This window comes from Neofelis nebulosa, chromosome 17 (assembly GCF_028018385.1).
Source record: "Neofelis nebulosa isolate mNeoNeb1 chromosome 17, mNeoNeb1.pri, whole genome shotgun sequence".
NCBI lineage: Eukaryota > Metazoa > Chordata > Mammalia > Carnivora > Felidae > Neofelis > Neofelis nebulosa.
In genome coordinates, this window is record NC_080798.1 from 48,123,504 (window position 1) to 48,146,719 (window position 23,216).

The window sequence follows — 23,216 nt, forward strand, 5'->3', positions numbered from 1 at the left end:
AAGACAGAATGTTATGGGAACCTTAGATGTTTGTAGTGAAGATTTGAGAAGTCCATTATCAGATGGCTTTTCTTTTCTCTGGGAAGAAGGGGAAGATATGAAGCCAGAAGACGATAGGGGAAAGTTCTTGTACTGAGGGGGAAAGGGTTGCAGGTGAGTGTTGAAGTGATCATAAATTGATGTGGGCAAACATAAAACCCCAGTGAATTAACTGCCCTCATGTGATGTCCTCCATTTAGCACTTGCCCACTGGGGGTTGGGAGGAAGCAAAGAGAACCCAGCATGTTGGGGCTCTCCAGGGTTGGGATTGCTGAAGACAACTCAGTATTTTTCAGACTGGCCTTTCTTGAACAGTCTCCTGACAGATGTTAAGAGGTATATTGAGGAAAAAAACTTCCTTGTTCAAAGAAGTTTGGGAGAATCACTATCTACTCTTTTTTATTCTTAATACGCCCATGAACATATTTGAAGTTCTGAGGGTCTTGCATTTAAAAATCTGGTTAAATTTCATATTGCCAACTTTTTCAAGCTTATTTGCTTCTAGAATGCTCTGTGTGTGTATCTCTTAAGGTCTCGTAGTTTGGTTTATGATGGATCAGGTAATCAGGAGTCCCCTCTGTTCACCTTACCCTACCTGAAAGTACAGGAGCCTTTATTCCTTTCATCCAATGTGTTTGTTTATACTATCTGTCATTAGCCATTTAAGCCTGTTTGATTTGGGTGGAATAATAGCTTACTTCCTTACATACCTCATTCTTTACAAATAGCAACTATATGCCTGTGTTCCACATGTTCTCAATTCTTGTCATAAGCTTAAAAACAAACAATAAACTAGCTTCCTTATTATTCTACCAGGACCATAAGAAACCACCTTGAAATGTGACAAGGCAAACAGGGCCAAGGCCAACCCACACGGTTAGAATGAATCCTGGTGGGAGGGGGGCAATGAGTTACTTGTATTATTAGTATACTACTACTACTAGACAACATTTTTATATGTCCTGACAGTGTATAAGTTGCTCTCATATGTGTTGTTTTGTATAATCACATTTAATTATGGTTGAGCAAGGTACAAGTCTTACTGGTGAGAGCAAGGAACATGGTTTGGGGGGATGACAAATGAGAAGACATGGTGAGGAAAATAGTAGCTGGGAATGGAGCTAAGTGTCAGGAACAGTGGTCTAGATCATGCATTCTCAGTGGAGCTGCCATTGCCACCAATGGGTTAAAAAGTGGTTTGTGGGGGGCAAAATATGTAGGTATTACAGTGATTTGTGACCATTTGGAGGGCCATAAAAACTACATAAAAATATGCTGTAAATTTGTGGTATTGACATTCATGGTAGAGGACGATTGGAACAAAAATGTCTGCCATAGGCTTGCCAACAGTGGGAGGTGATAATGGAGAAAAGGTTGGGGGACCATGGTTTAGCTACCATAGTGCCTGTGGAACTTTTTGACATTCATGAGTGATTCTTCTGTTCCCAGACATTTTAGACAGCTTGTTTGTCAAAGTGCAGTGTCTGCTTCTTGCTTCCTTTGTCCTGCCCATCCTCTTCGAGAACCTAAATGACTATGTTTTGCCTCTTTGAAGTCTTCTCTTCTAGCCACAGCTGACTGAATTAGAGTGGATAGAAGTCAAGACCAGTTAAGGCATAGACTGGTCAGTGCATGACTGGTCTCAGGAAGCCTGCCTGTGCTCCCTTCCTCTCGTCAGACCCCTGTGATGCTGCTCTGTATTTTTATAATGTCTCTTGCACTACTTACTCCCTTTAAGATGATTTGAGTGAGTGCCAGAAGAGCCCTGGTTGTGACATCTGCCCAGTCAGGACGCTTGGCCTAGGGGTGTACTATTTGATCAAGACTGAATGTGACCGAGTGAGGATAGAAGAGAAATCTGTTTGAGTCATTGGCTCTTCATACTGCTTATATTCACCATCTGATGAATGTAGAATAAGGTTTCTCAACACCTGTACTACTGACATTTTGGACCAGAGAATTTTTTGTTGGGGGTGGGAGTGGGGGCTCTCCTGTACACGATAGGATGTTTAGTAGCATCCTGGCCACTCCCCACTAGATGCCAGTAACACCCCACTCCACCGGTTCTGACAACCAAAAATGTCTCTAGAAATCACCCAATGTCCCCCGGGAAACAAAATTGCCTTGGGTTGAAAACAACTGATATATATAAACTAGACTATCAGAGAGTTATAAATCTAATTGTATCATTATGATCAGAAACGCCATAAAGGGCTCTGGATCTGCTGTTGAGCATCACCTTAATAAGGATGTTACCAGAAATGATGGAAGATAGTCCTTGAGAACGCTAAAACCAGTGTCGTTATCAAGATATTCACAACTACCCCTTAGTGAGTGCTTGCTTACGTGACAGATGCTTGCTAAGCGTGTTTCATATATTAACTCATCAGCCCTCCCAAGGGTTGCCAGAAGTCACTGCCACCATTATTACACCTACTCTACAGTTGAGGGAACTGAGGCATGGAGATGTTAATGGTCACCCAGCTGGTAGGGTTACCCAGGCAGCATGGTTCTGGAGCCCATGCACTCATGAGAACATAACGATTCCTTAGGAGAAGGAAAAGCAATCAGCTCTGTACTCCAGCATCCCACAGAAGTGGTTCCTAAGGAAGTTGCTAACTTTAAGACAATTCAGGTGGAGGCTGGAATTTCAAAGGGGAAACCAGAGGTGGTTGAGTCTATTGCTGTCTTCCCCTGCTCCCCGCCAATGATCTTCACTCTGTTTGCACCATAACCTACTGCTCTGGACTTATTTCCAATGCTAGAGAAATTTCACTCTTTCACAGTTTTGGAAGGTTTGTAGAGGCAAGTAGCATTTGCTTGGAAGATCCTAGGCTCTTAAGGAGTGTCTAGAGTGGGTTAGGTTTGGATGTTAGAATAAATTCACTCCATTAGAGCCACATGTCATTGAACTTTGCCAGACCCAGCTGGCAAGGGTAGCTACTCCCATGTCACCAGTGCTACCACGGCCCGAGAGCTCCTCGGCAGAATCAAGTGTGAGAATTCCCATCTGACATCGGGCACACTTTATGGAGTGAGGACCATGTCCAAAGGGGGAGTGGGAAAAAAGGAAAGATGAAATGATGGTATCTTTCAGATTTGGCCAAGGTGAAATATTAAACAAGTTAGGACTCTGAGATTCCCTGGAGTTCCAGACAGATACAGACCTTTTTCCTATTCCTTCCAACTTGAGGACAGTACAATGTCAAAAGTATGCAACATGGATACTTGGCATATGCTGAAAAGACATCTGTCTTGGAGCAGGAAGGCAAACAGTGCTGCTGCTCCATGCAGGGTGTGGTCTTGCCAGGCTGGCCATGAAAGAATCATCAGGGTTGCTTGATCAACATACAGAAGCCCAGCCTCCACTGTGACAGATTCCAATTCCAGCAGATCTCAGGTGGGGCATAGCAAAATGAATGTCTAACAGTAGATTCTGATGCATAACTAGACTAGGGGGTGCTGCAAAGACTGGGAGAAACAACCTCTGTTATGTGGACAAGTGACCAAGAAGAGGTGAAAAGTGCCAGCTATCCTAGACCTGAAGTCATCTGGCTGAGGATCACATTAAAGAACCCTTTGTTTGGGTGAGCTCAAGCCCCACTTTGGATGAGCCCCGCTTCCCTCTCTCATTCTCTCTCTCAAAAAATAAAAAGGAAGGAAGGAAGGAAGGAAGGAAGGAAGGAAGGAAGGAAGGAAGGAAGGAAGGAAGGAAGGAAGGAAGGGAGAAGGGGAGGGAGGGAGGGAGGGAGGGAGGGAGGAAGGAAGGAAGGAAGGAAGGAAGGAAGGAAGGAAGGAAGAAAGAAAGAAAGAAAGAAAGAAAGAAAGAAAGAAAGAAAGAAAGAGAAAACCCTTTGCCCAGACCCTTGAGTGATATATACAATATTATAGCAACTCACACCCTGCACAAGAACGGGAGTCTGGCTTAGTTGCTGATTGTCTACTTTCTACAGATTCTTTTTTTTTTTTTTAAGTCTGTCTTATTTATTTTGAGAGAGAGTGTGTGTGTGAGAAGAAGGGCAGAGAGAGAGGGAGAGAGAGAATCCCAAACAGGGGAATCTTGACACAGGGCTCGATCGCACAAACCATGAGATCATGACCTGAACTGAAATCAAGAGATGGACGATCAACTGACTGAGCCACCCAGGTGCCCCAGCAACAACAGATTCATAAGAACATAATGTGATGGTCAGTATTGATCAGTTTGGACTCAATTTATCATCTGACACCGAACACTGTCTTAGCATTTTTTTTAATGTGTGGGTAATAGATAATAGAAAAAGTATTTTTAAAAATCTATAAAGATGTTTGTGCTATCAGGTTAGGATTCTATAAGAATTAGTGTTTATTACTAAGTAAGTACAAAGCATAAAAGGGGAAACTCCAACCAGAATCCTATTTGGAATTTTAGTGTTAACAGATGGCGGCTTCACAAGTCAAAATCTTCTAGGTGATAGGAAAACACTGAGGGGAAATGATGTCCACAGGGGGCCCAGCCACACCATGAGTTTAAGAGCTCGCTCTGTTTGCTGTGCAGAGATCTTACTTTGTATTTGTGACAACTGATAGCTGTGATGGCCAGGCTCACCAGTAAGCATCCAACCCTGTTCTCTGTTCCCTTTTTGAAACCACCAGAAGCTCCATGGGCTCAGAGTTCATATCCCTGTGGAATATTCTGGTGGGCTCTTTGGCAGAAGACCCATTTCACTGGTTTTCCTGTCCCGCTGGGGACAGAGAAGTTTATGGATTTACTCCACTGATACTGTGTGGTGTCAAATAGGGCCCCAGGCCCCAAAGTCTTTGAGGTATACACAGATAGGAGGGCCAAGAAGAGAAGAAAGGTGATACTTCTTTTTCAGTAGTGTAATGTGCTGCTCATATAGGTTCCTGAATCTCTTCTTGGCATGAGTAGAGACAGAGATCTCCTAGCTTGAACATGTGTGGGCACAACCCATGCTCATATGTACACTGACAGAAATGTAATTAAGGCTCAGAAGACTTCAGTTAATGTGGCTGAGGCTGGTGCCAATTGGGGACACAGTCTCCTCAACCCTCTTGGTAGACTTACTTGGAGGGGGTCTAAGTAGACAGAAGATCCAGTGACAGGTTTCTCTGCTCTTGCTCAGATCTGACAAGGTGGTAGCCCAGCAAAGTCATGGTATCATTGCAGACTTTTTGAAGTTGAGAAACCTTTGCATAAGGCAAGGTCCAGCGCCAGGCCTGAGAGACGTTGAGGGCATTCCTGGCATTAGTGTGGAAGGCATGACTACCCATGCCCTTGCCTCGAGTGCTGTTGTACACCCAGGTCTGGAGCTGGGGCAAGAATTTCAACCCCACAAATTTATACATTTGGTCAGTACGGCCAAGGGGGTCCCGGACCAGGTCCTCATAGCGTATGAGCATGTAGCGTTGCCTCAGAGCTGTGGGCAAGGACTGCACAGCCTTGTAGATCTCCATCTGGCTTTGGCAGATGACCTGCATCACATAGTAGGGCTGGTCCTCCTTCTTGAGTTTCTCCCCCTGCTGCCCCATCACAATGCGGCTGTCAGTCATGAGTTCCTCTGTGGTGTGTTCTCGAGAACGGAACACTGCCCGGGGGTCCCGCACCAGGTGCACGATGTGCAGATTGAGGGAAGGGTCTCTCAGCAGTGGGTAGAGCACTTGCAGATTGAAGAAGCGCACCTCCTTGAGCACCACGTGGCTATAGGAGCGACAGGCCTTCTCTACCACCTCAAAAGGCTGTTTACTGCACAGAAGTTTGCAGTGAGCCTGGGGTATGATCATATCCCGCGAGAACACATTGCAGGCAGGCGGGGAACACAGGGCCCGGCTGCCCTCCCACTGGAAGAGACTGGACTGTCTCCGAGGACCAGGTTTCATGTAGGCATCAAAGACACTCATGTCACACAGAAAAATGGCACGTATCAGATCCCTGGCCGCCATATGCAGCCTCCAGGCAGTGCTCTCTGTGAAGGTCATCCAGATGTGCCAGGCAGGTTCCATCAGGTAGAAGACATCTGGGTGCTGCCCAAAAAGCTGTCCCACAAAAGAGGAGCCAGAGCGCCAGGAAGACAGGACCAGCACATGCATGGGCTTGGGCTCCTCCTTCGTGGACAGGGAGTTGAAGTTGTGGCCATATAGATGGAATAATAGAGCAAAGATGGCCATCTGGGAAACCAGGAACAGCAGTGGCCTCATTTTTTTTGGCAGCATCATGCTGAAGTGGAGGACCTTAAGGAACAAGCAGAAGGGCTGTGTTAGGCTTCTGTTTTGGTGTCTGCCTTCCATCCGCTTTTATTCCCTAACCCCGAGCAAGGAGCAGCTAGAGTGCTGGAAATTTTTGACAACCAACTGCACAGATCCTTCTCTGAATCAATCCCTGTCCCTTGCAGTTAGTGTGTCAGTAAGTTCTATTTATCTTAGGCTCTTTACTTCCTCCCTGCTGGTCTTTCTTTTCCAGTGACCTACCAAAAATGACTGAGCTCAGTTATATTTCATCAACCTAGAGGAACAGCTCCACCCTGGCACCTTGGTGATACGCATGTCTCTACACGGGCCACTTAGGTAAAGCTTAACCATAGTCTGACCCAAGTTTTGGTTAAATGTCCTTCTGAAACTAAGGGAGATCAGCTGACTTATGAAGAATTACCTCACCCACCTCCCCTATCTTGAGGGAGGTTGCCATAGGCCATTTCTCATTACCTTCCTTCATCTCAAGCAAGCACAGGACTTTCAATCCCCTGAACAATATGGTTGCAGGCTATAAAAGTGCTTGGCTTGAGTTTGGAGTTGTCTCCTCAGTGGCAGAGCCAAGTATCCATGGCACCTGTCATCTGGTCCCCTCTGGCTTGGTCTCATCCTGTGGGACTAGGGACATAAGGAAGTGACCCAATGCTGACCTTACATCTGAATCTATATGTCTTGAAGTGTTGTCTCTTTAATAGCCAACCCTATGGACATTGTGGCAAGCCAACCTAAGAGCTGTGGCCTGTTAGCCACTGTGCTGCTGCTTGGGGGAATATTTAACTGCTTGACACAACCTAATCAGGGCTGCTCAGTATAGATGGCCAGGTTGTATACTGTACAACCCTAGGGAATGCCATCTCATTAGAACTTTAAGATATTTATTATTTAAAATTATTATTTAAAATTATTTTAAAAAAATCTTTAAAACTCTGAGGGACACCTGGGTTGCTCAGTCAGTTAAGTGTCCTACTCTTGATTTTGGCTCAGGTCATGATCTCATAGTTTGTGGGATTGAGCCCCTTGTCGGGCTCTGCACTTACAACACAGAGCCTGCTTGAGATTCTCTCTCTCTGCCCCTCCCCTGTTCTCTCTCAGCCTCTCAAAATGAATAAGTAAACTTTAAAAAACAATGTTCTGGTAGGTGACAGTAAAGTATCTTAGTCCAACAGAATAAGAATGTCAGGATGATTTTCCAGCTGTTAGATGTTAAATACCTAGAGAAATTAGTTCCATTTAGTAATTCACACTAAGGCTCATATATACTGGTGGCAACCCTCAACTTAATCCCTTTATAATCAAGGCTCACTTTTTTGAAAAGACCATGGGAGTGCCCAGGTGGGTGGCTTAGCTGGTTGAGCACCCAACTCTTGATTTTGGCTCAGGTCATGATCCCAGGGTCATGGGATTGAGCCCCACGTCAGGCTCTGTGCTGAGTGTGGAGCCTACTTAAGATACCTCTGCCCCTCTTGTGTGCACACACTCATTCTCTAAAAAAAAATAAAAATTATATATATATATATAATTTTTTATTTTTATATAACATATACATTTTATAATTTTATATAACATATATAACATATATGTTTATATATTTATATGTAACATATAAAATATGTTTATATATTTTATATAACATATTTTATAATTTTATATATAATAATATATATGACATTATTTTTATATAACATATATATATGTTAGTGTTATGGGTTAAGATGAATCTGGATCATCATTTTGGGTGACTTCCTAGCATAAATAACTATTGAGAGATAGAATAGCTATTTCACATAGTGTAAAATATTAATAGTAGCAAGGTACTAATTTTTGTTTTTTTAAATTTTTATTTTTATTTTTTTAAAGGTTTTTTATTAAATTTTGTTTGTTTGTTTAATGTTTATTTTTGAGAGAGAGAGAGAGCAAGTATGAGCAGAGAAGGGGCAGAGAGAGATAGAATCCCAAGCAGGCTCCTCACTGTCAGCACAGAGCCCAACCCAGGGCTTGAGCCCATAAACTGTGAGATAACGACCTGAGCCAAAATCAAGAGTTAGACACCCAACTGACTGAGCTATCCAGGCACCCCAAAGATTATATTTTTAAGTAATCGTTATACCCAATGTGGGACTCGAACTCACAACCCTGAGGTCAAGAGTTGCTTACTCCACAGACTGAGCCAGCCAGGCACCCACAAGGTGCTAATTTACATATCACTACATACCTAAGATATTCTGCCTTCCAGTTTTAACAAAGAAAATGTATCTCTAAACAGTAATTGGAGCTGGATTTAGGGTTTGCTGGTTTCCTGGTGACAGGTCTTATCCCTAATTTTAAAAGTTTTTAATAAGCAATAGTCACATGGTTCAAACTGTTTTAAGAAGTATCATTATCATGGACATTAAATCCACAGACTTAGAATTTAAAAGAAGGCTTCCTACAATTCCGCATGCACGAAGGCAATAAGGCGGGTGCTTGCCAGCCTGAGCCTGTCCTAGTCCGAGTCTTTAACAGCAAGGGGAAATACTATGACAAGCATCTGTGTCTGTGGATGAAGCCTATAGTCATAAATTAGAAAACAGCTAGAGCTCTTTGTAAACAGGGATAATGACATATCTTGACAACGGGTCACAGTATTTTCCTGGGGGAAAGAACACCTAAGAATTTTACCAGTTGCTGCATCAGTAACCTCTTCTCTGTCACGGATAGGATTTTTTTTTTAATTTTTTTTTAATGTTTACTTATTTGAGAGACAGAGACAGAGCGTGAGCAACGGAGGGGCAGAGAGAGAGGGAGACACAGAATCCCAAGCAGGCATCAGGCTCCAAGTTGTTGGCACAGAGCCCGACACGGGGCTTGAACCCACAAACCATGAGATCATGACCTGAACCGAAGTCGGACACTCAACCGACCGAGCCACCCAGGCACCCCACGACCTGAGATCTTGACCTGCCTTAAAATTGACAGATGCTTAATGGACAGAGCCATCCAGGAGCTTTCTTTTGCAAAAGTTTCAAGTGGCAGCAAAGAAATCTACAATTCTTTCTTTTGAATTCTTAAGATGGTAACTCATTATACTGAGCTGTCAGCACAGAGCCTGACATGGGGCTCAGACTCACAAACTGTGAGATCGTGACCTGAGCTGAAGTCAGACACTCAACTAATGGAGCCACCCAAGCGCCCCTGCTCACAGCTAGGATTAATCTACCAGCTGGTGTTTTGTCATTACTGTACAGTGTAAGTCTACTTCCAATACACGTCCCCTATCTGCCGATTTCCCAACTTGCCCCCAGGTAGCAACTGGGTTCAATTTTTGTCTTTGCACATGTATACATAGTCTTAATTCCCCTCCTCCCGTTTATAACAGAAAAAGTAGCAAGTTATACACACCTTGCTTTAAAAAAATTTTTTTTAACGTTTATTCATTTTTGAGACAGAGAAAAACAGAGCATGAGCAGGGGAGGGGCACAGAGCAAGGGAAGGAGACACAGAATCCAAAGCAGGCTCCAGGCCCTGCCTGAGCTGTCAGCACAGAGCCGGAAGCTGGGCTCAAATCCACAAACTGTGAAATCATGACCTGAGCCGAAGTCGGATGCTTAACTGACTGAGCCACCCAGGCGCCCCTCCACACCTTGCTTCATAAACTTTATGTTTTGCTGAACTTTCCATGGTAGCACATAAAGCATTTCCTCATTCCTTTCCTACATAGATTTCTGTTATATGGATGTACCACGATTTATTTAACTAGTTTCCTTGTGGTTAGGCTTTTGGATTGTTTCCAGCTTTTTTTGTCCTTTCAAAAACTTCAGTAGTGACCTTTATGTTCATACATCATTACATGTGTATGTAAGCTAAATCCCCAGAAATGGGATTGTGGAGTCAAAAAATATGGAAGTGTATAGCTTTGATATCTGTCACCCAGATGACCTTCATACTGATCATAAACCATCCTGTATATCCAGAGCTGCAGAGAGTCTAGAGGGTAGATTTTAGAGGAGGAATTGGACAGCCACAAATATGACTCTTGAAGTTTATAACTTGCTTCCTGAAGAGATGGAGCGTGCTTTGCCAGCACGTGGGCTTCCCTTGGAAGTCCCCTGAACCTTCTGGGAAGTGCGTATTGACCCAAGCCAAACCTTGTATGGCAGGGGCACAGAAACTCTTCTCTTCCATTCATTACAACAGTGTATTTCCTCCTTGTCTGCCAGAAGGATCCGGTGAAGATCATGTCTCCTTCATGGCCCAAATCACCGTGCTATATGCCAGGGAAATGTCAATCAGCAGTAATTCCTTTATTGGCCCTGAAGGTTATAACAGGACCAGCTAAGATATACGCTTAGGTGTTTTAAACTTGAGCCCAAGAAGAAATGATTAAAAACTAGGCTATTATTAATAATGGCCAAGAATACCCCCGTCTACCCCCACCCCCAAAGACTGAGGAAATGACGTTAGCAAGATATCTTCTCCCAGAGGTAATGTAAGTATGAAGGAAAATTGGAAAGAAGATAGGAAACAGCACAGCAAAAGAGACAAAAAGTAGAGAAGGGAAGAATTTGACCCATGCACACACTTATAAGGAAACTGATAGAAAGTTATATGGCCTATAGGCCTCTAGGGCCTATAATCAACTCAAGAAAAAGCTAGCATCTCCTAAGCATTAGGGATATAGACTTTTCAAAGTTAATACTCTCTCTCCCCCATGCTGGCTTTGGGCCAACTCAGTGTCCTGAGTGGGATCAATGGCCCTGAGTCCTCCTTGCCTGCCAGTAGCTCCTGGCCTCATGCCCATTCTCTCTCAGAGCTGGAGCCAGGGCTTCTAACTCTGTCCCCAGTTGTCCTCAGGCTTTAGTTATCCATGGTTCTCAGGAATTCCCATGGAAACCCTTTGATTCTGTTCTCTCCTTTTTTTTACCATGAGCACTCACCCTGGCCAGAAAGAAAATATGCTTTCATAAAGTGAGTCCTATCTCTTGTCACTGTGTTGGGTCTAGCCAGGACAGCCAGGGAATACTGTAGGCGAAGCTCATTTCTGCAGAGACTGTAATCAGCCGTAGAGATGGCTTGAGGGCCTGGGAGAAGTGAGCAGATATGGCTCCATGAAGAAAGGGCAAGTCAGGTTTTTTATGGCAATCTCTAATCTAACCACCGCCTCTCCCCCACTGTCCTGCACCAACCTCTTCTGTAGTCCTTGGAGCTGGTAGGCATTTGTGAGAAGTGTATGGCATGAGATCTCTCCATTCCAGAGACCCTAGTCCACCTTTCCAAGTGTTCTTTCCTGGCTGTTCAGTTTCTCAAATTCCACCCTTGCTGTTGTCAGAATCTGAGGTCTGCTCATCGCTAGCCTGGTCTTTGATGGTAAGTAGCCTCTGTCTTCTGTTTCTATTCTCCATCATCCACTGCTGCCAAAAACTATCATTTTAAAGCACAAATCTATTCACTCCTCTCCTTGAAATCCTTCAATAACTTTCCAGTACATATAGGAATAAATCAAAATCCCCAAGTCTTGTACCCCAGAGTCCTTCATGATCTGATCTCTGACCCCCCGTCAGTCCCCTCCTTTTTGGCACATGAGGCTCCATACTTTACTTTCAGGTCTTTCAAAGTTGCCTTGTTATTTAGAAGCCCTTCTTCCTGAGATTTAGTTGTTCCCCAAACTTTCCAGTACCATCCATCTCTCACTCTAAATAAGTGTAGGTGAATGTCTCTCCCACTGGGCCGCTGTAACTTAAGGGTAAATGGTATGTCTTATCTTATTTACAGGTACATGAAACTTATAACTGCTTAAGGCTCTTTAAACACTTGTTGAATAAATAATAGTTGGATATGGGGTGAGGCATAGTCATTGCTGGAGAGCAGATAACTGAGTGGGATTCACTGAGAGAAAGAAACTTGTGCTTTAAAATGCACAGATGTCTCTTTAGTATCAGTTACTGAAATTTAGGTGAAATGCAAAAAATAATAAAATAAAGTGTAGGTGATTCCATTGAGTATTGAGCACAGAACCAATACTACCTCAATTACATGGAGCAAGATATTAAGAAAGTCAGAGGCATAGGTTTGATAATATGGTACAGTTAACCTTACTCCAAAAAAAAGTAGTTTCTACACTGAATGTGTATTAATGAAAACTAGAAAAAAATTATAAACATTAGTTTTTTTAAATTTTTTAAAATTTATTCAGAGAAAGACAGATACCATATGTTTTCACTCTTATGTGGATCCTGAGAAACTTAACAGAAACCCATGGGGGAGGGGAAGGAAAAAAAAAAAAAGAGGTTAGAGTGGCAGAGAGCCAAAACATAAGAAGAGACTCTTTTTTTTTTTTTTCTTTTTTTTCAACGTTTTTTTTTTAATTTATTTTTGGGACAGAGAGAGACAGAGCATGAACGGGGGAGGGGCAGAGAGAGAGGGAGACACAGAATCGGAAACAGGCTCCAGGCTCTGAGCCATCAGCCCAGAGCCTGACGCGGGGCTCGAACTCACGGACCGCGAGATCGTGACCTGGCTGAAGTCGGACGCTTAACCGACTGCGCCACCCAGGCGCCCCAAGAAGAGACTCTTAAAAACTGAGAATAAACTGAGGGTTGACGGGAGGTGGGAGGGAAGGGAGGCTGGGTGATGGGTATTGAGGAGGGTACCTTTTGGGATGAGCACTGGGCATTGTATGGAAACCAATTTGACAATAAATTTCATATATTGAAAACAAATAAAAAATAAAAGTTTATTTATTTTTGAGAGAGAGTCAGAGCATGAGTGGGGGAGGGGCAGAGAGAGAGAGGGAGACACTTGGTGCTGACAGTTCAGGGCCCAACGTGGGGCTCGAACTCATGAACCAAATCACGAGATCATCACAAGATCATGACGTGAGGGAAAGTCAGACACCCAACTGATGGAGCCACCCAGGTGCCCCTCATGAACATTATTTTTAAAAAATATTTATTAATAAGGAATAAAACCTGGGGTGCCTGGGTGGCTAAGCCTCCAACTTTGGCTCAGATCATGACCTCACAGTTCATGTGTTTGAGCCCCACATCAGGCTCCCTGCTGTCAGCACAGGGCCTGCTCAAATTTACCAAAAATAAATGAACATTAACGGGGCACCTGGGTGGCTCAGTCAGTTAAGCATCCGACTTCGGCTCAGGTTGTGATCTCACAATCCGTGGGTTCAAGCCCTGCATCGGGCTCTGTGCTGACAGCTCAGAGCCTGGAACCTGCTTTGGATTCTGTGTCTCCCTCTTTCTCTGCCCCTCCCCTGCTCACACTCTGTCTTTCTCTGTCTCAAAAATAAATAAACATTAAAAAAAAAAAAAAGAAATGAACATTAAAAAAATTAAAAAAATTTTAATGTTTTATTTTATTTTTGATAGAGAGAGAGAGAGAGAGAGAGAGAGAGTGCAAGGATGGGAGGGGCAGAGAGAGAGGGAGACACAGAATCCGAAGCAGACTCCAGGCTCTGAGCTGTCAGCACAGAGCCTGATGCAGGGCTTGAACCTACAAACAGTGAAATCATGACCTGAGCAGAACTGGATGCTCAATCAACTGAGCCACCCAGCTGCGCCCACAAAAAAATTTTTTTAAAGAAGAAATAAAAACTATACTGGAGGGCATGAGACTACTCAGACTACTTCTCTTGTCTAACTAGCTCAGGCAAAGAAGAAAAAAAGGAGAAAACCCTCATCACATCCTACCGTCACTGTCCCCCAAGAAGGAGCACCCATGTCAGGCTCAGGGGCCATGAGGCACCAGGGTGGATGACCTCAGCCTGATTCCAGAGGGCCGAATAGTGGATGACCCCCAAATGGGTACTGTGTAGCCTTTTAAAAACAAAATGAAGAATTCTGAGGAAAAAATTAACAGACAGCAATTTAAGAGCCCTGGATTCCACCCATTGGCACATTCCTAATTTAGATTCCCCTGTGAGATTGTGCTCCCATAACCCGAAGTTAGAGATGGCATAATATATTTTCACAAACCGAGAGATGAGAGCTGGCTTGGGGAAAGTGGCATCCACACATATAGCCATAAACCCAGGAAAACCATGGAGGCAAGCACCTAGGCGAAGGTGACCTTATAATAACAAACACTAACCAGACTAAAGTACAAAGAGGTCTGGACCCCGGTTCCTCACCATTGCTGTGACTCCAGTGCCAACAGTAGTGTCCGGACATAGTAGGCACTCAAGAAACATCTACTGAGTGATGACTGAATGACGAACATTTGTAGAGTAGTTTTTCCTGTTTGAGATGCCCTAATTGATCCGGGTAAGGAAGATGGGGCAAGATATTTTTATTTGGCACATATAAATGTGTTTCAATTCCAACTAGAAGTTCTAGACTTGTCTGAGTCCAAACAAGACACAAGTCTCTTCTACTCTGGCTGACGTGCTGGCTTCATAACTTAATCTTATTAACTTAATCCTATTTTACATCTGAATAGTAGCACTCCACAACTTTGAAACCCCATTTGTCAACAATCCAGCTAGATATACAGGACAGTGATAAGCCACACACCTATTTTTCAGAATAAGTAAGCTGAACTTTAATTGATTGACTCAATGCTGGAAATAGCTCTACCTGAATCAGATCCCAGGTCTTTTGAGTCTCAGGTCTGAGAGCTTTCAATTATCACATCACACCTCACTTGAGCTAGAGAAAATCTACAGCTCTCTGAACCTCCTGCCTGCCACGCTCCAGCACCTGATCAGAGAAGCCACAGGAAGTATAGAAACTTGAGCTCAGAAGCCAGGATCTGAACAAGTTAGATGCATTAGGGGACCATCTACAAAACATGTATCAGGACAGCCCTACTGGCATTCTAGGCTTTTCCAGATCCTTTCAGGAATGGAGCTGCGTGGGGTTGAGGAAGGTGCTGGCAAGCAGCGTGTGCTTTTTTGAGATTTTCCAGGTGATTCTGATTTAGCCTCCCTCCACACCCCTCCCCCCCCCTTCTCCCATTGCCATTAAAATCCCCAGCAAAGCTGTTGGAGGTTTTCTGATACTCCGCTCCAGGAGCCCCAGGACAGTGGCTCTGCTGTGGAGGTGATACAGAGAAAACTCTCTTCTTACCTTGATAATAGCTTAGGCTTCTCCACTGCTTTAGAGAGTCTCACTGCTAGCCAAGTCGTACTTTTCTCTTCTGACTCACCAATTCCCCTGTCGGCTTCCTCTTCCTCCTTGCATTTTGCATAACCGTCCCTACTCAGAACAAATTCCACTGCCCTCTCCCTTCTGCCAAAATAGTGACCCACCTTCCAAGACGGTGTTGAGAAAGCACTCACTCCTGGGTAGCCTTGATATTTAGCAGCTTTAACCCTGAGAAGACTCAAGGGCTGGGAGATTCTGCTCGAGGTTTGCCGGGAGAAGCCAAGGAGGAAGCATTCTCCTCAGGACTGGGAGCCGGAAAGTAGGGTCCTTGAAGGCAGCTGCGAAGGTTAACTCCCTTAGGGCAAAGTAGAAAAAGAAGAGCGAACCCTGGAGACCTGAGAGATGAGGTCGATAGGGGAATCAGACACAATTACTAACCCACAAGATCTTAAACCTTACTCTTATACCTTAATCTCATCTCTGTTGCAAAAAAAAAAAAAAAAAAGAAAAAGAAAACTTGAATGCTATTTCTGGATTGTACCTGCCTGCTCACTCCACTGGATTTAGGGAGATAACATTTTTGCAGCCTCTGTGTCATGTTCAACATCTTCATTGCTTCTTACAGGAGATTATAATTAGATAATTACCTAGATGTCATAACTAAAAGTATGGGAGAACATAGATGTATTGGCATTTAGTTGGGGTACAGGAAAAATATTACCCCCTCAAGACAAAAAGAAACAAGTTATTAAAAATTATAGCTTCTTGATAGCTGTGTGTCCTTGGGCAAATCACACAACTACTCTGAACCATTTTACATGATTTTTGTGAGTGTAAACAATAGATGAGAAAACTCAAGTAAATGTAAACCATGGCCAAAATGCCACTGAAATGCATTCAGACATCTGGCTAAGTCCTTCCACCCCTCTGAGCCCTAGAATATCAGTGTCAAATATGTATCTACTTTATTGAATTCTTGTGAATGTTAGGGTAGGATTAATGCCTGCAACACCCCTAATACAATGTTATGACAATGATGAGTTAAAAAGTGATAGTTAATCCCAATACCTCTTTCTTCTTGCTCAGTTTCTGGCTCATTTTCTAGACTTTGAAAGAACAGGCAGGGAGTTCTAGGAGTTCTAGGATAATCTAGGAAATATCTTTGCTGATTTCCATTGACTGAGCTACCCAAGGCCTCGTCATTGACACAGATGACCAGCCTGTAGTAGTAGGATTTTAATTGTGTGACTCTCCGTCTCTCCCAATTTCTCCCTGGAAAGGAGAAGAGAAATTTTTCTTTCTCAAAGTGATTCCATGCTGAGATGTAAATTGAAGAGCCAGAACTGAGCGGTTGGTGGTTTTGCTTTTTATTCTTTTTTTTTTTTTAATGTTTATTTATTTTTGAGAGAGAGGGAGAGACACAGTGTGAGCGGGGGAGGGGCAGAGAGAAAGGGAGACAGAATCTGAAGCAGGTTCCAGGCTCTGTCAGCACAGAGCCAGAGGCGGGGCTCACACCCATGAACCATGAGATCAAGACCTGAGGGGGAAGTCAGATGCTTAACGTATTGAGTGACCCGGTCGCCCCTATTCTTATTATAAAAGTAGTACTGTTCATTATTAAAAATTTGAAAAATACAAAATCTCTAAGGAAAACAATATAGATCCCTTTACATTTTGCTGCCCAGAGAAAACCACTGTTGATCTTTTCTCCCCCATGAATGCAGAAATCTCTATAATTGAGATCACATTGGAAAGTATAGTTTTGTGCTTGTTTTCCCTTTTCTTTATTGAAAAACATTTTATATTATTAAATTATAATAAGGGCATGACGGTACAATTTAAGAAGTAATATAAATAGGAACTACCACTTCAAAACAAAACAAAACCAGGACCTTGTCAGAGCTGTTTCAGTGTCCCCCGCCTCCCATAGTCTCACCCGACCCTAGTTACTCAGAGGTGATCACTGCCATAGTAAGTGGTTCCTTGCTTTTCCTTGTACTTTATCATCTTAAACAAGACAATTACAATTTCTCTGTTTTGACCTTTATGTAAATAGAATCAGTTTTGAGCTTTGCTGTTTTCATTTCATATTATCCTTGTAAAATTCATCACGTTGTTTCATAGAGTTACAGTTTAAAAATTTGTTTTTAGGGGCGCCTGGGTGGCGCAGTCGGTTAAGCGTCCGACTTCAGCCAGGTCACCATCTCGCAGTCCGTGAGTTCGAGCCCCGCGTCGGGCTCTGGGCTGATGGCTCGGAGCCTGGAGCCTGTTTCCGATTCTGTGTCTCCCTCTCTCTGCACCTCCCCCGTTCATGCTCTGTCTGTCTCTCTCTGTCCCAAAAATAAATAAAAAACGTTGGAAAAAAAAAAAATTAAAAAAAATAAATAAATAAAAATTTGTTTTTATTATCCTTGTAACATTCTGTGTGTGAATATACCATTATTTGTCCATGGTCTTGTTAATGGACATCTGAAATGTTTGTAGTTTGGAGCTATGACTGTATATTCTTTTTTTTTTCTTCATTAAAGATCAATATATTTGATAAACTTCTTGCAAGGTTGACAAAGAAGAGATAAAACACAAATTACCAATAGCAAAAATTTAACAGGGAACTTGATTATAGATCCTGAAGACATTAAAAGGGTAAAGAGAATACTGTGAAAAACTCTTCACACATGTATTTGACAACTTACATAAAATGGACTATTCCCTAAAAAGCATAAGGTACTACAATTCATCCAGCATAAGTTAGGTAATTTGAATCATCCTGTAACTGTTACGGAAATAGAATTTCTTCTTCTTCTTCTTCTTCTTTTTTTTTTGGTATTACAAAATGTTAATTAATTAATTTTTAAAATTTTATTTAAAAAATTTTTTTAATTTACATCCAAATTAGTTAGCATGTAGTGCAACAGTGATTTCAGGAGTAGATTCCTTAGTGCCCCTTACCCATTTAGCCCATCCCCCCTTCCCACAACCCCTCCAGTAACCCTCAGTTTGTTCTCCATATTTATGAGTCTTCTGTTTTGTCCCCCTCCCTGTTTTTATATTATTTTTGTTTCCTTTCCCTTAATGTTCATCTGTTTTGTCTCTTAAAGTCCTCATATGAGTGAAGTCATATGATTTTTGTCTTTCTCTGACTGACTAATTTCACTTAGCATAATACCCTCCAGTTCCTCATACAATGTAATAATCATTTATGCATGTAAACAAATATTAATGGGAGACATTACTTTGAAATGATTTGTCAAAGCCAATGTTCCAGTGCTCTGTCAGGCATTTAGATTGTTCCCAGTTTCCCTATTACATATAACACTGTGATGGATACGATGACCTTAACAATTAATGAAACACCTGGCATAATTCTCAGTACAAGTAGCTGCCCCACCTCTTTCCTTACATGTAATACCACAGATCTTAGCCTCTTTATTTTGTGACTCATAAATCAGGAAGAATTTTTGGAAAGGCTCGGCTGGGAGCAGCCATTAAGAAATAGGTATTCACAGGGCGTCTGCTTGGCTCAGTTAGTTAAGCGTCTTACTCCATCCGGATCAAGTCATGATCTCACAGTTTGTGAGTTCGAGCCCCGTGTCGGGCTTTCTGCTGTCAGTACAGAGCCCATTTTGGATCCTCTGTGCCCTTCTGCCTCTGCCCCTCCCGCACTTGTTTTCTCTCTCAAAAAAAAAAAAAAAAAAAAAAAGAAGAAGAAGAAAAGAAAAGAAAAGAAGAAAAATAGGTGTTCACAGTAATAAAAAACCCAGGGTATCCAAAACCCAAAACAGAGGGCATTCCCAGTAAGGAATTAGGAAACGTGAAGACTATGAAAGAGACTAAAAGCTCCTGCTTGTTCAGGGCTGGCTACAAGCTAAACCCTGCACTTCATGCTTATTTGGATCATAATATTGTTGTCTTTGCTGTGGCCTTGGGAGATAAGTTCCGTATTTTCCAGATGACAGAATAGAGGCATGGAGAAGCTAAACAGTGTATCCACAATTGCATGGTTTGTAGGGGAAAAGTCTACATCTCAGCTCTGGTCTGATATCAAAGTCCAGGCTTACTCATCAGGCAATGCTGCCTCTATGAATGATCATGGACAGGACTATTGAGTCTATTCTCTTTTGCTGTGCTCCTAAGAGTAGTTCACAGTTCATTCAGGGCAGAACTCTTTCTACAGTTATAGGAATAGAAATTTAATCTTCATAAAGAGGAAAGAACTGCCCAAATTCCCTACATCACCATGTAATCCTCAGTCCTTGAAGACCTTGTGGGGGATTCTACTAGCCTCATGTAAAAGGGAAAAAGAGAGAAACTAGGTCTTTGTCAATGATGAACCCTGATAATTTTAATCCAGCTTTTTCTGCTGTTCTTTTCATGCTTTTCTGAAGCCTTCCCAAATATAATGAGGGCATTCAATAATTCGTATCACCCACCATCTTTTTCTTGATAGGAATTTGTGCTGGTAGAATGCCAACCAGCTAAAGAAAAGCCTCCTTTGGTTACTAGCATCTGGTGGTAGTCAGCATGTTCAGATATGTGTCTTCTAAGAGTCTACAGTGTTCCACAGCACCAAAAGAAATTTGAATGTGGGTATCTGATATCCAAGCCTTCTTACAGAACTTTTATAGAGAAAAACACCATTTTTGTAAGTCAGCACCATCCATAGAACTTTCTGTGACAAAGAAATGTTATGTGTGTGCACTAACACAGCAGCCACTACCACATGAGACCACGGAACACTTGAAATGTGGCAAATGGACCATATTAGAAAATTCAGTTAAGGTTGTATGGATTCACTCTCTTTCTTTTTGAGTGTCAGAAAATCTGATGAAAGATAAATACCATCTGTCTAGAAAAATGTACATTTGATCATCATATAAACACAAAATTTTATCAACTTGCAATATCCAATTACCTTAAGAATCCTGGCAAGAGGTTGTGTGTACTTTAGGTGTTTCTCAAAGCATGATTTCAAGAGAGTTGTCTCCCAGGGCCCTCTGTTCAGCAGAGCTTTGTGTCCATCCATCCCTCTATCCCTTGGACTTTTGCCATCTTTATAGTCTGGGGACCCACTCAAATGGTAAAGAGTCAGCCACTGAGCCAGAGTCTGATTTTCTCAGAAGTCAGGAAGAATCTTTCCACTGGTTATACTATTCATCCCTATCTTTACCCAGACCATCACTCCCCGTGTACTAGGATTGGAGTTTCTTCACTGCTGTACTTGGCTACATGTCTTTCCTGTTCACTGTCATGTTAAAAGAATAGCAGGCTTTCCTTGAGTGCATTTTCACACGAGGGCTCCAGAATTCTGTGCTTTTTCTCAGTATGCCTCAGTCTGCAATATGAATGTCAAGACCTGAAACTTGAGTGACATTATACTCCTTGCATTGGTCATCAGCCCTATGTTACTTACTAAAAAAGCCTAGGGTCAGGACTGGTGAGGGTATTGGCTGGATTTAGAGAATAGATTCTGGAGGACTAGAACTTTCTGCTGGTTAAACATCTGCAGGCTACAGAGGTTGGACCTCAGCATCCTAGGGAGCCAACACCTTCTGAAAAAGTGTGCCAGGAAGGGAATTTTGATTGCTTTAAATCCTATTATCAAATGGACAATGCCTTCAGTAGAACCTGCTTCCGTGAGGTGGGCCCTGGGGGTGGACACCTGGCTGGGGATTCCCTTGGCCCTTATCTCTGTGTTTGAAAGTATTTGTTTCAATAGTAGGAGAACAAGTTGGGTTAGGGTAGGTCAGGATGAGGGAAAAGGTAAACATGGCGTTAAGTTTCTTGTTGATGCTTACTTTCTTGAGGCCCCTTAATAGGACAGAGAGGGTGAGAAAATGGGGAATAAAGAGGAGTTCCTCATAAAGCTCAATTTTATATGCTGTTGGTGGTTCAAGAGTTTGTCATTATTGGACAGTGCATGCCTTATCTGGAATTGGGCCAGAATATGATCTGAGAATTCTACCTCCAGGCTTTCAAAAGATCTTCACAGATTGACATAGGTGATCCATGATGACCTAGTCAAGGAGTTTCTGGGGATGAAACCTGGGGAGAATAAAGAGGTGTTTTCTGGTGGGTTCCAACCCCATGTATCACACTGATCACCAGGTCTGTCTGTTCTACCCCTATATAACTCACATTTGCTTCCCTTTTCTTTTTGTCTACAGACACTGTATTTGCTCAGGCTCTCAATTTTTCTGGCCTGAATTTCCACCAAAAGCCCTTCAGCTCTTCCCTCAACCTCCAATCCTACCCACTCCAGTCTACCTCCTCCACCCTACAGCTAGAGTGAGCTTTCATTTTATGGATCTAATCCCAATCACTTCTCCGATGAAAAGTTGCAATGGAGCTCATTATAGACAAGGTGAAAATTTTTTGGCATGCCATTTAGCACCTTTTAAGAGTGGGTGTCTCTCTACTCTCCATCATAATCTTCTTTATGCAATAAATTCCAAAAATATTTGTTGGTTGCTTATTACACACCAGGATTTGCTGTAGGCCCTAAAAGCAGCAGTGAACAAAAGAGAAAAATCCCCGCCTTTGTGGAGCTTGCATTCTACTGGATGGGGACAAGCATGTAAATAAAATGTGTAGTTTATCAGATTGCAGTACGTGATATGAAGAAAAATAAGAAAAGAAGAGAGAGATTGTGACACGGGTGGGGGTTATTCCAATTTTAAATTGTGGGATCAGAGAAAGTAACATTTTGGCGAGGACTTGAAGGAGGTGAGGGGGAAAATCAAACAAAATATTTCAGGAAAAACCATTCCAAGCAAAGAAAACAGGCAAGTGCAATTGTACTAAGCTAGGAATCACAAGGAAAGCAGTGTGACTAATCAGAGTGAGTAATAGGGGAGTAAACAAGGAAGTTGAGTGTTTGTCTTTATTAGTGGGAGTTTGACTCCCACTTGGGATGAAATGGGAAGCTACTGGAGGGTATGAATTTGGGAATGACTTATATTCTAAAAGGATCATTTGGGATACAGTGAGGGGAATAAACAGTTAAGGGCAGAAGATGGGAGATCAGTTAGGAAGCTAGGCAAGAGACCAGTGGCCTGGATCAGGGTAGTAGCAGTGAAGGTAGTGGATTCCACAGTATCTATTAAAACATATATTTTAAAGTTAGTCAAATAATTCACTGATGGATCAGATTTGGGGATAAGAGTAAGAGAGGGAGTCTGGGCCAACTCAAGGATATGGTTGCCATTTTCAAAAATGGGAAGAATTAGGTTTAGGGGTGGAAATCAGGAGTTTTTATTTGAGATGTGTCAATTTCAAGATGTCTGTTGGGCACCTAAGTGGGAATGTTGGAGTAGGCAGGTGAATATACAGCCTGGAGTTCAAAGGAGAGGTCCAGTCTGGAGACACACATTTGAGAGTCATCAAGATAGAGATGGTATGTAGAGCCAAGAGACTGGAGGAGAACATCTGGAAGAGTGGGAGATAGAGAAGGGAACAAAGGAAACCAGGAGAAACAGTCACTAGCAAGTTAGGAGGAAAACAAGGGGATGTGGTGTCCTGGAAGCCAGGAGGAAAAAGTATTTCAAGGAGAAAGGAGTAATCAGTTGTGATAAAACCTTCAGAAGGATTAAGAAAGATAGAGATTGGTTATTTACAACTGGATATAGCAAGATGTTATTAATGATGTTGACAGGAAGACATTCTATAGAGTCATAAGCTTGAAAATCTGTTGGGAGGAAAGGAATTGGAAGTAGGGAAGATAACCAGCTATCGCTGTCTGATGGAGATGAGAAATGGGACAGTAGTTGGAAGTGAGGTCAAAAGACAGTTTCTTGGTTTTTTTAATTTTAAGATGGGAGTAATTACAGCTTGTTTATTTACTGGTGGAAATGGTCCAGG

At 42.5% G+C, this 23,216-nt stretch overlaps 1 protein-coding gene and 1 long non-coding RNA gene across 5 annotated transcripts in view; one reads left to right on the forward strand and one right to left on the reverse strand.

Annotated features, from left to right (window-relative positions):
- The window catches only part of LOC131499281 (uncharacterized), a 39,236-nt gene extending 17,277 nt beyond the window's left edge, over positions 1 to 21,959 (forward strand). The window contains exon 3 of the long non-coding RNA XR_009255790.1: positions 21,524 to 21,959. This is a non-coding gene — a long non-coding RNA (uncharacterized LOC131499281). The remainder of the gene's footprint in view (positions 1 to 21,523) is intronic.
- Positions 4,361 to 15,633, reverse strand: CHST4 (carbohydrate sulfotransferase 4). Of its 4 annotated transcripts, none has more exons than XM_058707155.1 (3): positions 15,524 to 15,633; positions 11,202 to 11,345; positions 4,361 to 6,270 (listed from the first exon to the last, which is right to left on the reverse strand). In XM_058707155.1, exon 3 carries the CDS (start codon positions 6,253 to 6,255, stop codon positions 5,119 to 5,121), a length of 1,137 nt encoding a protein of 378 aa, XP_058563138.1. In that variant the 5' UTR covers positions 6,256 to 6,270; positions 11,202 to 11,345; positions 15,524 to 15,633; the 3' UTR covers positions 4,361 to 5,118. The 4 variants fall into 4 exon arrangements, with proteins under 4 accessions (XP_058563138.1, XP_058563137.1, XP_058563139.1 ...); XM_058707154.1 differs by lacking the exon at positions 15,524 to 15,633 and adding an exon at positions 15,342 to 15,467; XM_058707156.1 differs by lacking the exon at positions 11,202 to 11,345 and having other exon boundaries at positions 15,524 to 15,629.
- Positions 21,960 to 23,216: the final 1,257 nt, after the last annotated feature.

Excerpts from the sequence above, each read along its gene's own strand:
- CHST4 (XM_058707155.1), bottom strand. The coding sequence starts at position 6,255 with ATGATGCTGCCAAAAAAAATGAGGCCACTGCTGTTCCTGGTTTCCCAG.